Source organism: Odocoileus virginianus, chromosome 16 (assembly GCF_023699985.2).
Source record: "Odocoileus virginianus isolate 20LAN1187 ecotype Illinois chromosome 16, Ovbor_1.2, whole genome shotgun sequence".
NCBI lineage: Eukaryota > Metazoa > Chordata > Mammalia > Artiodactyla > Cervidae > Odocoileus > Odocoileus virginianus.
In genome coordinates, this window is record NC_069689.1 from 55,946,910 (window position 1) to 55,961,294 (window position 14,385).

General features: G+C 48.5%; 1 protein-coding gene across 6 annotated transcripts in view; it reads right to left on the reverse strand.

Moving 5' to 3' along the window:
- The window catches only part of ARNT2 (aryl hydrocarbon receptor nuclear translocator 2), a 185,765-nt gene extending 171,688 nt beyond the window's left edge, over positions 1–14,077 (reverse strand). The window contains exon 1 of one of the 6 annotated variants that reach the window (XM_070478234.1): positions 13,913–14,077. In XM_070478234.1, coding sequence (XP_070334335.1) covers positions 13,913–13,943 — 31 coding nt within the window. In that variant the 5' untranslated portion in view covers positions 13,944–14,077. The remainder of the gene's footprint in view (positions 1–13,912) is intronic. The other 5 variants (XM_070478232.1, XM_070478235.1, XM_070478241.1 and 2 more) reach the window with 5 other exon arrangements.
- Between the last annotated feature and the right edge of the window lie 308 nt (positions 14,078–14,385).

Sequence of the window (14,385 nt, forward strand, 5' to 3'; positions counted from 1 at the left end):
GTACAAGCAGGGAGGGCGAGAGGACCTACGGAAGATAAACAGGGTGAAAGGTACAATGCTAGCACCTCTGGATCTTTACCTGAAGCCAAATGCCCACCTGGCTATCTTAACTTTAGGAACAATTACTGTTTGGTTTGAATTGGGCTGTCTTTTTTTTTTTTTAGATTTTTTTTTTTTGATGTGGATCATTTTTAATGTCTTTACTGAATCTGTTACAATATTGCTTCTGTTTTATAGTTTTGGTTCTTTTGTTGCCAGGCATGTGGGATCTTAGGTCCCTGACCAGAGATCGAACCCATAGGCCCTGAACTAAAAGGTGAAGTCTTAACCACTGGACCACCAGGGCAGTCTCTGGGATGTCTTTTGAGAGTGAAACAATCCTGACAAATATATTGTGACTTCCTTTTCTCTGTGTCTCCTCTCCTTCCTCCTCTCCTCTTTCCCCTGCCCCACTCCTCCCCTGCTTCATCATCCCCGTCTTTCTTTTTTCCCCTCCTCCTTCTTCTCTCCTTTTCCCTCCCCTTCTTTCTCCTTCTCTCTCAGACACAATGAATATTTGTAATCTGTATATATGAATTATTCGACAAGCACACTTCACTGACTACACTATAAATTCTGTATTTGCAAAAACGTCTCCCTCTTTAATATGGATGGAAAATTCCTAAATAAAATCTTAGTAAATTAAATCCAGCATTATCTTACAATAATAATATTAAGAGAACCATGCAGGGTTACCATGTTCCTTTTATTCCAGGAAGATGCAGATAATTCACCATTAGGAGATCTATTAATAGAGCTTTAAAAAAAAACCTGAGTTTATCTCAATAGACACTGAAAAGGACATGTGACATAACTGATCATGGGACTCGTTGCTTTGACAGGTTTGTGTTCCTAGTGTTAGGAGTTGCTGTGTGCTTCCACGCTTACTGCTCAAGGCTGTCATTGCTCAGCTCCATTACAAATTATTTCTCAGATCCCTATGGAAATGGTCCTCAGAGCCAGCATGACTCCAATGATAGGAAGAGCTAACACACACTGAGCACAGACACTATCCGGCACACTGCTAAACACCGCTAAACACCTTACACGCATCATCTCATTTCAACAGCTCACCTCATCTGCTCCTGAAGGTAGGTATTTGTTATTATTCCATTTTACAGATAAGGAAACCAAAGCAACCCCAAATGGAAGGTCTCAGGCACAGGGAGGACTCTCTGCTTTACTGAGCAAAGAGAGTGATGACCACAGAATAAATATGAATATGCATTGACTGTAAGTAAATAATACTAGCATGTGCTTCATGGCGTGATCTGAGGTGATGCTAGACCACTCAGTATTACTAAAGTCTGCTGAGTGTGCGTAATCATGCTTTCAAAGTGGTAATTAACACACACACTATATATGACCTCCAAACTAGCAGAGCAAGAAAGAACAGAATGGTAAATATAACCCTCATCTCCAATAAAACAAAGGAGGGGGAAAGAAAAAGAAAAAGTGGGACAAAAAGGAAAAAGAGTGATAGAAATAAGTCTGTACGTATAAATGGCCCCAATAAAGGAACTCAGTTTTCTGGATTAGGAAACAAAGACTGTCAAACTATGCGTTAACTAAAAATAAATAATTCATCCACCAATTCCTAATTTTGCTTATTTTTCGGCACTGTAACTTCCTGATGGCCCACTTGAACTAAACAACACACCGCCCATTTCCAATTCTCCTGAGTGCTGTAAGGTCCAAAGGTGTCACAAATGACCAAGGGAGGGGCGGGGGGTGGTATTCCCCAGGAAACATGAAATTGGATGTTCCAACAGCCAGCTGGAAGGGATAAGGCAGGTTTAATTTGAAGGCTAAAAGTAAAGCAATAAGATGGGCTTTCACTGCATGTGATAAGAAATTCATATCAATTATAAAATGCTGTTTGGTACATTAAGATCAAAACCAACAAATCACAGGGTTTCTTACCACTAGATGTTTTGACAATAATTTCATTTTTACTGATTTTAACATTGTGACCACAGCTTTCTTTTTGTCTGCACTGGCCTGACACACCAAGGCTGGTCCTTATATTTTCAAACCTTTAAATCACTTTTTCCAAGCTGTAAATAGTAGTACATAATGGTATAGTTTGGCTTCTGTTGTTTTACCCAATTAGAAAATCTTTTAAAAGAAAAAGTGAATATAGATGCTTCTTTTAAAAGCCATTATTTTCTGGGACTTCCCTAGAGGTCCAGTGGTTAAGACTCCACGCTTCCAATGCAGCAGGTTCAATCCCTGGCTAGGGAACTAAGATCCCACATGCCGTGCAGCACAGTCCAAAAAAGAAAAAGAAAATAAAAGCCACATTTTCCAGTTAAAGGCAGCACAATGACATATGTCTCACCCTCTCTACCTTCCCAACAGCACCCCATTAATGATAATAACAAACTTCTAACCCCTAATGCCAACGGGCTGACATTTCTCCCAAGGAATGAGACTGAAGGTTTGCTTTCTAAAGAAATATACCCCCTACACAAAAAGCAATCAAGGAGCTGAGGAATGAGAGAAGAGATAGAGAATCAATCCAGGAGGTCTGCATCTAATTAACAGATGTCTTAACCACTGGAACAGGGAGCCCAGGTTCCATCCCTGGTCAGGGAACTATATCTCACATACTGCAACTAAAAGCTTGCACACCGCAACTAAAGATCCTGAGTGCCGCAACTAAGACCTGGCAGAGCCAAATAAATAAATAAACATTAAAAAAAAATTTTTTTTAAAGAAAGAAATTAAAAAAAAAAGAAAGAAAGAAATACAAATGTCAGTCCAACCTCCCTCCGACTTGACCACCGCCTACAGGCAGAGCCTCTAGAACTGGGCTAGAGGCTAGTTCTAGCCAGCACTGGGTATTAACAAGCAGGTCTAATACCAGTGACTGAGCTACCTGTGTGACTCCGCCACCTAGTGGTCAATAGGCACAACAGCGCCTATGCTCTGGGAAAGGACCAGAATACTCAGCATGAATGACCAAGGAAAGGAAGGGCTGCTAGCAGACTATGGATGCAGACTGTGGATGCTCAATGGCACAGACTGTGCTGTGCTTTCTAACCAGGATAATCCCAGCACTTAAGCACCATGATTAATAAAAGGCAGACAGTTAATGAATATTGGTTGAATGCACGAAGATGAATGAATAAACTTAAAAAGACATATACGTTCTAATGCCTATTCTGTCCACAAAGTGTTTGAGGAAATTGAAATGTCTTAGGATGCAGCCTGAGGCCCAGTGAAGCCAGGTTTAAGAGGTGGAAGGAGACACGGTAGGGGAGAGTGCCAAGCCACTGCCTGCAGAGGCAACTTCCAGGCATCCCAGTATAATGTTCGCAATTGCAGCAGCCCTGGGCATTCAATGGGGGACCCTCCTAGGTGGGGAGCCCATCACAGTCTATCTAGAGGATGGAGGGGCCAGGAGGGAGACTCGTCCTAGAGTGATGGGACCCTCCCCCCCACCCTACTATGCCAATGAGGGAGGAGAAAGGGGGGTGACAGGGCATTATGTACTGGTCTGCACTTAGGGGCAGGCCCAAGGCAGAAAGTCTAGCAAACAGGGAGGGATGGCAAGAAGGACAATCACAGCACAACAGGAGGGGAAAGCTGGAGTCCAGCAGGGTGGGGGAGGGGACTGCTGCCACAGCTGATGGGGCTTCTTCCCAGCTTTCTCAACCCTGAGCCTGGGAGGAGGAATACTGGAGCATGCACAGCTAATGACCCCCACATGCACAGAAGGGCCCCAGCAACCCCAGACTGCCTACTGCACAAGAACCCCATCTCTTTCATAAGCACATTTGGTTATTTGCTCCCCAAGTTTTCCCTGCCCAGCTGGAAAGCCGCCCTTCACTCCTGAACCCGGTGCTGTGTTCCATGCTCCTGTCACAAACCATCACAAGGAGCAAAGGCCCCTCTGACCCAGTGTTTACCACGTGCCAAGCCTCATCCCCAGAGTTCTTAAGTAGAACCATCTAATTCTCATCAAAACCAAGTGAGGAGCCCCACTATACAGGTAAGGAAGCAGTGGAAACGAGGGGGTAGCTAGCCAGCCCACAAGCCACGGATGCCAGGTCCGCGTGGCCTGTCTCAACCCCAGGGGGCAGTGTCCTCCTCACCTCTGAATTCTGAGCACACAGCACTGTCAGCGCTTGACAGAGAATTCAGCGTATTTTACAGATGGGAAGACTGAGGCCCTCACCTGTACCATCTCCCAGCGGACGGTGTTTACATCGTCACCACTCACACAGAGTCTGGGCTTTTAAATACCTGCAGCAGGATGACCCAGCATGAACTACTGGGGTGACCTGAACATTTCCACCCTGTCTGGTTCCTTTGGGTCTTTGATAAAAGAGAAGTGGGAGTGGGAGGGAGAGAAGGACAAGGGAGGGAGGACAAATGGAAGAAAGGAAGAGGTGGAGGAGAAAGAGGTAGAGGGAGGAAGAAAGGACGGAGGAGACAGGAGAGGGAAGGGAGCAAAGAGGAGAGAGCGGGGCGGTGGGGGGGGGGGGGGGGGGAATTCTCGGACCTTGGGAAAAACTCAGCAAGTTTCTGCAGGCAAATCAGGCACCCCCCAAATCTGATTTTTAAGTCACTAGGTCTTTCTTTAGGAAGTTACAGTAAAATGCAAATGTGTTTTTAAATGAACCGTAGAAGCAGCAGCAAGAGACTTCCCTCGTGGTCCAGTGGTTAAGACTCCATACTTCCAATGCAGGATGTGCAGGATTCCATACACAGCACAGCCAAAAAAAAAAAAAAAAAGGCAGCAAATTCACTTCCTAAAATAAACACAAATATATATCTAACCCTAGATACGCATCAGCCACAAAGAACAGGTCAAATCACACACTAATTACTGTTTGAATGGAGATCCGACTGTTAATTGCAATGCGCTTCAGGAATTCCACATGAGCAACTTACCTGAAAAGCTTTCCAATTTGTATGTCAGGAAAGTTGGTAATTAAACCCTTCAACTCCCTATTGACTTTATTAGAGATATGATAATCCTTACATAGTTAGATTGTAATTATTTGTCAAATGAAGTCGATACTTATTTAGGAAAATGTTACCCTTACAGTCTTTAAAAAATAGAAAAAAACCTGGGACTTGCACTTGACAAGGAACACCTGAAGCCGCCCATGTATGGTGTATGGAACCCACGGAAGTTTGCCGAGCACGTGGGGAAGGGTTTCCCCAGCAGCTCAGATGGTAAAGAATCTGCCTGCAATGCAGGAGACCCAGATTTGATCCCTGGGTCAGGAATATTCCCTGGAGAAGGGAATGGCTACCCACTCCAGTATTCTTGCCTGGAGAATTCCACGGACAGAGGAGCCTGGCGGGCTACAATCCATGGGGTCTCAGAGTCAGACACGACTGAGCAACTAACACACTCTCTGCATTTACACAGGAAAGGGCATCTGAACCACTAATCACCTTTGCTTAGCCTTGTCTGCACAAGACCTTGACTTATCAACCCAGAGACTTGCTTTTTAATTAATGCCTGCTAAAAACAGCCTTATGATATAACATCACTTTTGTTGTGTCCTTGATAACAAACAAGTTTAAAAGCACAATCCCAGGGTTATCATGCAGCAACATCAAACAAAACCAGATTGCAGGATATTTTACAAAGTGACTGGCCTGTACTCATTAAAAATATTATGGGGGTGGGGGGGAACCAGACCAGTTATTCCATAAATAAAGGAGACCAAAGAGACATCATAAGTTGACAACCTAGATTAAACCTAAAGCCAAAAAAAATGGTTTTGGCTATGAAGAACAACGGGTAAAATATGAATAAGGTCTGCAGCTTAGAATATACTGTTATATGAATGCCAACTTCCCGATCTTGCTCATAAATCACAGTTCTGTAGAACGACATGCTTATTTTCAGTTTACACACATTCAAGTGTTTAGAATTAAAACTGGGCCCAGGTTTGATCCCTGGGTTGGGAAGATTCCTCTGGAGAAGGAAATGGCAACCTACTTTAGTATTCTTGCCTGGAGAATTCCATGAACAGAAAACCCTGGTGGGCTACAGTCCACGGGGTCACAAAAGAGTTGGATACAACTGAGCGATTAACACTTTCATTTTCATTTTTGTCTACCAGGTATTATCAAACGGTTCAGAAAAAACTGTTCAGAAAATAGAGGGGGAAAAAAAGAAGACCTGAAGAAACTGACGAAGCAAACGTGAATGTTAACACTTAAAGAATCTAGATGATGGGAATACAGGAGTTCTGTAGTCTTCTCAAACTTTTCTGTAAGCCTGTAATTACTACAACAAAGTTACTAAAAACAAAAAAACGAACCTTGTCATTGTCATGCTGCTTTTCATTGGTTTGAAATGTGGGAGACTGGGTGACCAAACCATCCATCCATCCATTCATTCAATAATATTAGAGATGTTGTTGTAGTTTAATTGCTAAGTTGTTTCCGACTCTTCTGCAACCCCATGGACTATAGCCCACCAAGCTACTCTGTCCATGGGATTTCCCAGGCAAGAATACTGGAGTGGGTTGTCATTTCCTTCTCCAAGGGATCTTCCCGACCCAGAGATGGAACCCGTGTTTCCTGCTTCAGCAGGCAGATTCCTTACCATTGAGCCAACTGGGAAGCCCCTAATATCGAGGCTCCTAGAGTAGGAAAGAAACTCTCAGCTCGAAGTGAAATGAAGCAACTTGGGGTTTCTGGCAAAGCCCCACCTGCATGCCTTGAACTCTTGATGCCTTAGACTCAACAGGTCCAGGACTGAATCCATCACTTCCCTGCCCCTTCCACCAAAATACCCGCAAACACTGGGACTTCATCAACAACCTGTCTTGGGAAATGGTTCCCTGCCTCTCCAGGGACTGAATCAGGAAACTGGCCACTGCCGCACGCATCAGCTCCATCTGATCCATCATCTGGTTTTGATCTGGTTCTGTTGGGGTTCAGGGGTTCACCTGCTTCTCTCCATGTCCACTGCCACCTAGAGAGGGCCTCTGCAGTCCCCTCCCTGGACCATGGGGATGGACGCCCTCAGCCTGTAGGCCTGATTCAACAGCCAGGGAGGTCTTTTCAAGACCTTTTCAAGAGGCTCCCTTTTCAAGAGCCTCCTGCTCACAACACTTCAATGGCTTCCTATTGCATCTGGACACAAAGACACCTTTTTCCCCTAATACTTACTTTAATAATACCCTCCTGCTCATGACTCTTTAATAAACAACCAGTTCTCCCCACAGGGATCTCCGTGGGCGTGGGGACCACGCCTGGCTTTGCACACGGCTGTGCACACACAGTTGTCATCCAATTATTATTTGCTTAATTAGGTGGATAAGCAATTAAAATAATTAATGTCAGGCTTAGACCAGTAAATGGAGAGAGATGCCATACACTGCTGCAGGGGACCTGGGGAGAGGGTACTGGCTTTGCAAAATGAGGGGGACACGTGGACAGAGATGCTGGGCAGGCAGCAGGAAACAGACCCGTGGTTTGTGAGGCTAACATTAGGAAAAGGCATACACTCTGGTGCTAAAATGAGCTGTGCACCCCCAAGCCAGCGGTCCCAAACTTTTTGACACCAGGGACTGGATTCATGGAAGACAATTTTTCTACAGACAGAAAGAGGGGTGGAGGGGATGGTTTGGGGATGATGCAAGTGCCTTACATTTGGTGGCTCAGATAGTAAATAATTTGTCTGCAATGCAGGAGACCTGGGTTCAATCCCTGGGAAGATGACCTGGAGAAGGGAATGGCAACCCACTCCAGTATTCTTGCCTGGGAAATCCCATAGACAGAGGAGCCTGGTGGGCTACAGTCCATGGGGTCTCAAAGAGTTGGACACGATGAGCGACTTTCATTTCACTCACTTATTTCTATTATTATGACATCAGCTCCACCTCAGATCATTAAGCATTAGATCCCAGAGGTTGGGAGCCCCTGTCCTAAGCCATTCCTGTAACTCTCTCTCTCTGCCCTTCAGGAGGAGCTGGTGGGGGTCCACATTCTCTCCTGTCCATAAGAGCGCCCCGGTCATTGGCATAAGACTCCCAATACCGCCTGTTGAGGAGACCAGCTGCACACACAGTGCGGCCAACCTATTTCACTCAGAATCTCTCCACCCGCCCAGAATCGGGTACAGGGGGGCAGAGGGGTGCCCAGGGAAGGCTGGCTGAACCGAATTAGAAGTTTTCTGGTCTGAAATGCTTTCAAAGAGAAAGAACACAGCTGTGATCCTTGATCACATTCATTCATTTCATTCTTTGGGGGGCTTGGAATCCATCAAGCATATCAAATTATAGCAAATGAACCCAGACGAGGCCTCATTTAGAACTTGCTGATGTGATAGAAAAAGCAATGCTGTTCTAAAAATAATAATAAAAAAATTCATGCAGTTCTGTTATTTCACATTTAAATTAACTTCCACTGCGGATATCATAATTTTCTGAAAAGTACCATCTTGTTTCTAAAGCCACCGTGGTTTCTTATTCTGTAGTGGTGGTCTCGGGGGCCAGCCCCTTTGTGTCTGTCAGCCACATTCCCCACAGAACTCTCAGGCTCCTTTCCCAGTGGCCACTGCCCAGAGACCCACGAGAAGTCCTGTCCCTGTAAACCGGGGTTTCTCAGCCTCCCACTGGTAACCCTTAGGGCTGGATCATTCTTTGTGGTGGGAGCTGCCCTGTGCTCTGGAGGATGTTTGCCAGTATCCCTGGCCACCACCCCCAAGATGCCACCGCCCCCCCCACCTTCCCACCCACCCTGGTATTGTGACAACCAGGAATGTGTCCCCACGGTTCATAAGCACTGTACGGACACATCTCTGGGCCCCCATGTCCGGGTTCTTAGATGCTCTGCCACTTGGCTCAGTCAGAGTCTCTTCAAATAAGAAAGAGAATAGCATCTGGTAATAACCAGGAATAAAATGCTCCCCTGGTGGCTAAGCAGTAAAGAATCCACCTGCCAATGCAGGAGACATGGGTTCCATCCCTGGGTCGGGAAGATCCCCTGGAGAAGGAAATAGCAAACTGTATATTTTATTCCAATATAGAATTAATTTACAATATATGATATGTAATATACACTAAAATTCTATTTTGTGTTAATTTCTAATGTTTTTTAAAGTCTGTAACAACATATGCAAAAATATTAATGGTGGGTAGGAGAACTATCTTAGCACTTTTGTGTATTTTCCAAATTTCTTATAATCCACACATCTTTCTTGCTGTATTCAGGGAAAAAGTGATTATGGGAAGAAAGCATCCAATTCCTCAGAAGGGTGCTGGGAGAAGACCCTCCTTCCAGGCTCTGCTCAGCTGCCCTCGCAACATAACCGGAGCGGTAAGATGTTCCACACGAGGTGTAAAATCAAGAACTCCTAACTGGTGAACATTTTTGCTTTTCTATGAATTTGCCTGGAAAATGGCCCAACTGTCACAGTCTGGAAAACCATGCAGGCTCTGCTTATCCGCAAAGGGCCTTGCTTTCAACTGCAGAGCCAGTGGTCCTCAATGCTGCCTTCCTGAGACCCGTGTCGACTCCTGGGTTGGCGGGGTGGGGAAGGCAGGTGAATGAGAACAGCCCAGGGGGCCTTATCCGTGACTGCTGGTGGTCACACAAGACACAGCAGCAGTTCCACACCCAGAGCAGAAGGCTGGGAAGGGGAGCACCTTGTGGGATTTCCTCAGGGAAACTGGTGGGGATATGGGTCTTCCGAGACCACCAGTTGGTCCCCAGGCTGCTATCCGTCTGACCTGTCCTCTTTCTGCGGTGATGGTGGTGGTGGTGGTTGTTTAGTCGCTAAGTCATGTTTGACTCTCTGTGACCCCATGGACTGGAGTCCGCCAGGCTCCTCTGTGCAAGGGATTTCCTAGGTGAGAATACTGGAGTGGGATTTCTTTCCATTTCCTTCTCCAGGGAATCTTCCCAACCCAGGGATCGAACCTGGGTCTCCCTCATTGGCAGGCGGATTCTTTATCACTGAGCCATTGATAAAGAGATCAGGAGAACCTCTTTCAATGGAATAAGAATTCAAGCTGAGACCAGAAGGAAACAAAAGGAGTAGCATGTGGGGAAATGGTTAGGTGTGGGGAGTGGGTAGGAGACAGCAGGAAGGGCAGGTGAGCAGTTCTTCATCCTCAGAAGAAAACACAGTAGCACAAGCTAAAGCCCTCAAGAGGGAAAGGGCTTGACCAGAAGTGGGAGACCCCGTTTCTCTTCACTGAACAAGTTCTGTGTGTTCAGCTAGCCCACCAGTCTGACCTGCATGATAGCAGCTCCACCCGCCTCTGCATGAGGACCTCCTCAGCTCCCCACGCAGTGGATCCCACTGCTGGGCAAGTCTACTGCACACTCCTTTCCTAAGAACAGCCGAACACTGAGCTGACACTCGCAATGGAGTTGTGGTTCTGGAAAAGATACAAAAATGACTTCCCCGCGCATCTCAGCACATGCCAAGGATGAGGCAGTTACAGAGGTGACACTGGGGGACTCAGGGGCTTCCAGGTGTTCCACTCTCAGGGAGCTCACATCCCCCAAGGAAAGGGCTTAGAGAAGCCGCTGGGAGGCTGGCAAAAACCACTCTTCACTTACTTCTCCAGCCCTGGTTGCTCAAATCCACGTGGCCCACAGCCTTCCCATCAGCTCCTCTCCGGTGTCTCCCAGGCACCTCCACCCTAGTGTCAGTGCAGGAGCCTCACGGACACCACACAGCCACATGCACCTCACTATCTCCCCATCGCCTCCTACCACACAGGTGTCAGGACTCAAGCTCAACTGTTCTTTCTCCAAACCCCATACCATATAGCTATGGTGCTAACCCAAAAAAAGGGCTGCTGCAGGCAATGTGGCCAAGGATATACCTGGTGCCTCTGGAGCTGCCCAGCATGGCAATCTGGCCTCCAAATAGATCTAAACTCCATCCCCTTCCCTCCATGCTCACCGCCGCCCTTGTCCATGTCAGCAAGATCTAACAGGATGCTGGCTTCTCCTCTTGCCTCCGTCCAGTCCACTCTCCATACAGCAGTCACCGCAGGTGGTACCACGTACCTCAACTGCTCAAGACCCTTCAAGCTCTCTATTGCTCTTAGCATCAAATCTCAACCCCTTATCCCTATCCATGCCTCCCATGAGTGGCTTTTACCCCCTTCTCCAACCTCCCACATCACCATCACCCCTGCTCACCCACTGTCCTCTGGCCACCCTGGCCTTCTGTGGGTCCTCAAACCAGCCCAGCTCTTCCCAACTTCAAGCTAACATAGTACCTAGCAACTGACACATACTAGTTGCTCAATAAATCGTGACTGAGAAATAAATATATCTCTTTTTCAGATATCACTCCTGTTTTTTGAAGAAGCTAAAAGGTTATTGGTTCATCACTGGACTCCCTGGCAGATGCCAAAAGGGTACACTTTATATAGCTTTTTATTGGAAAAGAAAAGACCATATGTTTTACCCACAAGTGGTCAGGAAGCAAAACTGACTTTTTCTTAAGGCATGGTATTTCACTGGTTCTAAATGCAATTGTCTAAAATGTCACTGAAATGGAGGTGCATTTAACAATTGATAGTATGTCAGAGTTGAATTAGTTAATTTTTTTTCTTGGAAGCTCATAAAACAATGATGTATCTTGCCATCATCTCAAAGAAAGGCAATCCCAAAGAATGCTCAAACTACCGCACAATTGCACTCATCTCACACGCTAGCAAGCTAGTGAATAGCTAGTGAAGTAGCTCAGTTGTGTCCGTCTCTTTGCAACGCTGTGGACTGGAGCCTACCAGGCTTCTCCCTCCACGGGATTCTTCAGGCAAGAATACTTGAATGGGTTGCCCCGGACAAGCCCCATAGCCTACATATATAAATGTACATTACCTCTGATTTTATTCCTATTTCCAGTGTAAACCTATATTGGACTAAAATATCCTCATTTAATGTCCCTTGCTTTTTCTAATATGACATTTAAATCCATTAACTTAACATTGATCTTTAAGTAGCTGAACAGGTTGAACTTGCAGGCTTTGGTCTCAAGCAAACTGGCAAGGCTGCTTTCAAACTCAGCATTCTGGACAGGAGACTCATCTGTTCTTCCCAGACTCCCTGTTTCTGCAAATGGAACCTCCATCCTTGGAGCTACTCGGGCTCCTCACCTCTGTCTGTGTCTCCTTTAGGCTTGCCCCCAGTCTCAGTGGTGCAAGTCTTAGCTCCTCCACCTGCCCAACAGTACTGTCCTTCTTCTCTGTGTTCTAAGCCAGGGCCACTAAGTCTCACCTCCCCAGCACCTGCCTCATCTCAACCAGGACTCTCTGCTTCCAGTCTTGCTCCCTCATTCGTATGTTACCTCAACTGAGCTGACAAATTGATCTTCCAGAAGCACTGTGATCATGTGACTTCCCTGTGCAATACCATAGAGAATTCTCTTAATGAGGAACGCGGGAGTCCATATCCTCAGTCTATCCACTCTAAAGCCTTGTTGTTGTTCAGTCCTGTCCAACACTTTGGGACCCCATGGACTGCACCAGGCCCGGTTTCCCTGTCCTTCACTATCTCCTGGAGTGTGCTCAAACTCATGTCCATTGAGCCGGTAATGTCATCCAACCATCTCATCCTCTGTTGTTCCCTTCTCCTCCTACTCTATAAAGTCTGGCCACTGACAAAACGCTCCTGTGAAATCTCCGGCTCTCTCTTCCACCCCTGGAGCCTCAATCACTCGCTGCATCTGCGCATGCTCAGAGTAAGTCCGCCGTGACTCACACCATCCCTTCCACCTGCAAGTGGTTTCAGCACCTGGGTCTGTGTGTTCACACTTCCAACTCTTCAAAGTCCAGTTCTAAAGTGCCCAGTCTTCAAAGGCTTTGCCTTACCACTTCAAATGGAAGGGATCCTTCCTTTCTAACTTTTGAGGACACTTTTCTTTCTTTGCTAGATACTGCGCGTGTTTGCCCCCCACCCTGCACGCTACGCACTCCGGCTACCCGCTGCGGGGAATTCCCCGAGGGCTGACCTCCGTCTGACTCCCCCGCACCCGAACACCACGCCATGGCCATCGCAGTCACTGCACAGCAACCAAAACTGTAGCAGTCAGCCGAGCTGTCCACCTTTCCATTCTCGGACACCTTTCTGGCTGTCCTATTCACAAGATAGGGCATTTCTCCAAACACAATAGATTTCTCTGCTACTATTTCAAACCATGTCGCTATTCCCACTGAATCAGGACCTCTTCTCATTTTTTTGAAATCTGTCCAGTAAGCAGAGTTGTCATAGACTGCACCCTGGGAGCTGGTCAGCCTTATAGAGCAGAGGATGTTGAATTGGCCTGGGCTTCTCCACGCTGTTTCTACAGGCTGTATACGTGTGTGTCCATTAAAGATGGGGACACACAGTAGCTAGTCGCCAAGGGATAAAAGGACCAGAGCTTGAGACGCGGGGAGGGCAGGGGACCATCCCGGAGTTCCACCCTGTTGAATCCTGGCTCCGAACTTTTCCCTCCGTCAGAGCGGTACCCTCCTACCCGTCCCGACCGGCTGACGCCTGATGCCACAGGGGCACAGGGGCAGGGGCCGGAAGAGAAAAAGGCGCTGGATGGGGAAGGCGAAGGTGGATATTTTCGGAACTTCAGGGGATCCCGGACAGGCGCTTCTGGTTCCCAGGGATGCGAGGTCGGCGTGCGCCGCTCCCGTATCGAAGGGGACGCAGTCCCGAGACCGGGATGGGCAGAGACCGGGATGGAGATCCTGGAGCTGGTGCTGAGGCTGCCGCGCAGAATGACAGCGCCCCCCCCACCCCCCACCCGGGAACGGGGGTGTCGAGCTCCCCGGCTCCGCGTCCCCAGGGTCGCTCGGCGCGCCCAGCCCCTCCGGCCCGCTCCGGCCCCCGGCAGGGCCCGCGGGCTGCGGCGGGGCCCGCGGCCGCTACTCACCCGGAGGGTTGACGGCCGCCGGGGTTGCCATCTTGCTCGGGAGGCTGGGCGCGCGCCGGGCGGGGGCGCGGAGCGGGGGCGGCGCGGAGCCGGGCGCCCCCCGGGGCAGGCGCGGCCGGCGTAGGCCTAGGCGCCACCGCCGCCGCCCCTCCGCCGCCCCTCCGCCGCCACACAAAGGACGGCGCGGGCGGGCACTGCTCCGCGCTCTCCCGCCGCCCGGCCGCCCGCGCCCCCGCCTCTGTCGCCTCCGCCCCCTCCCCGGCCTCCTTCTCTGGCCTCAGCCTTTGTCACGCGGCGGGGGGCGCCCGGCCGCCGCTCCCCGGGCCGGGCCGCAGCACCGCGAGACTTGGGGCGGCGGGCTGCCGGACCCTCGAGTCGGGGGCCGCCCCCTCGGGGCCGCGCAGGTGCCCAGGCTCGGGCTGGAGGCGCGCCCCCTCCCCGCTCTCCGGGTCCGAGTCTCCCCGCGCCCAACC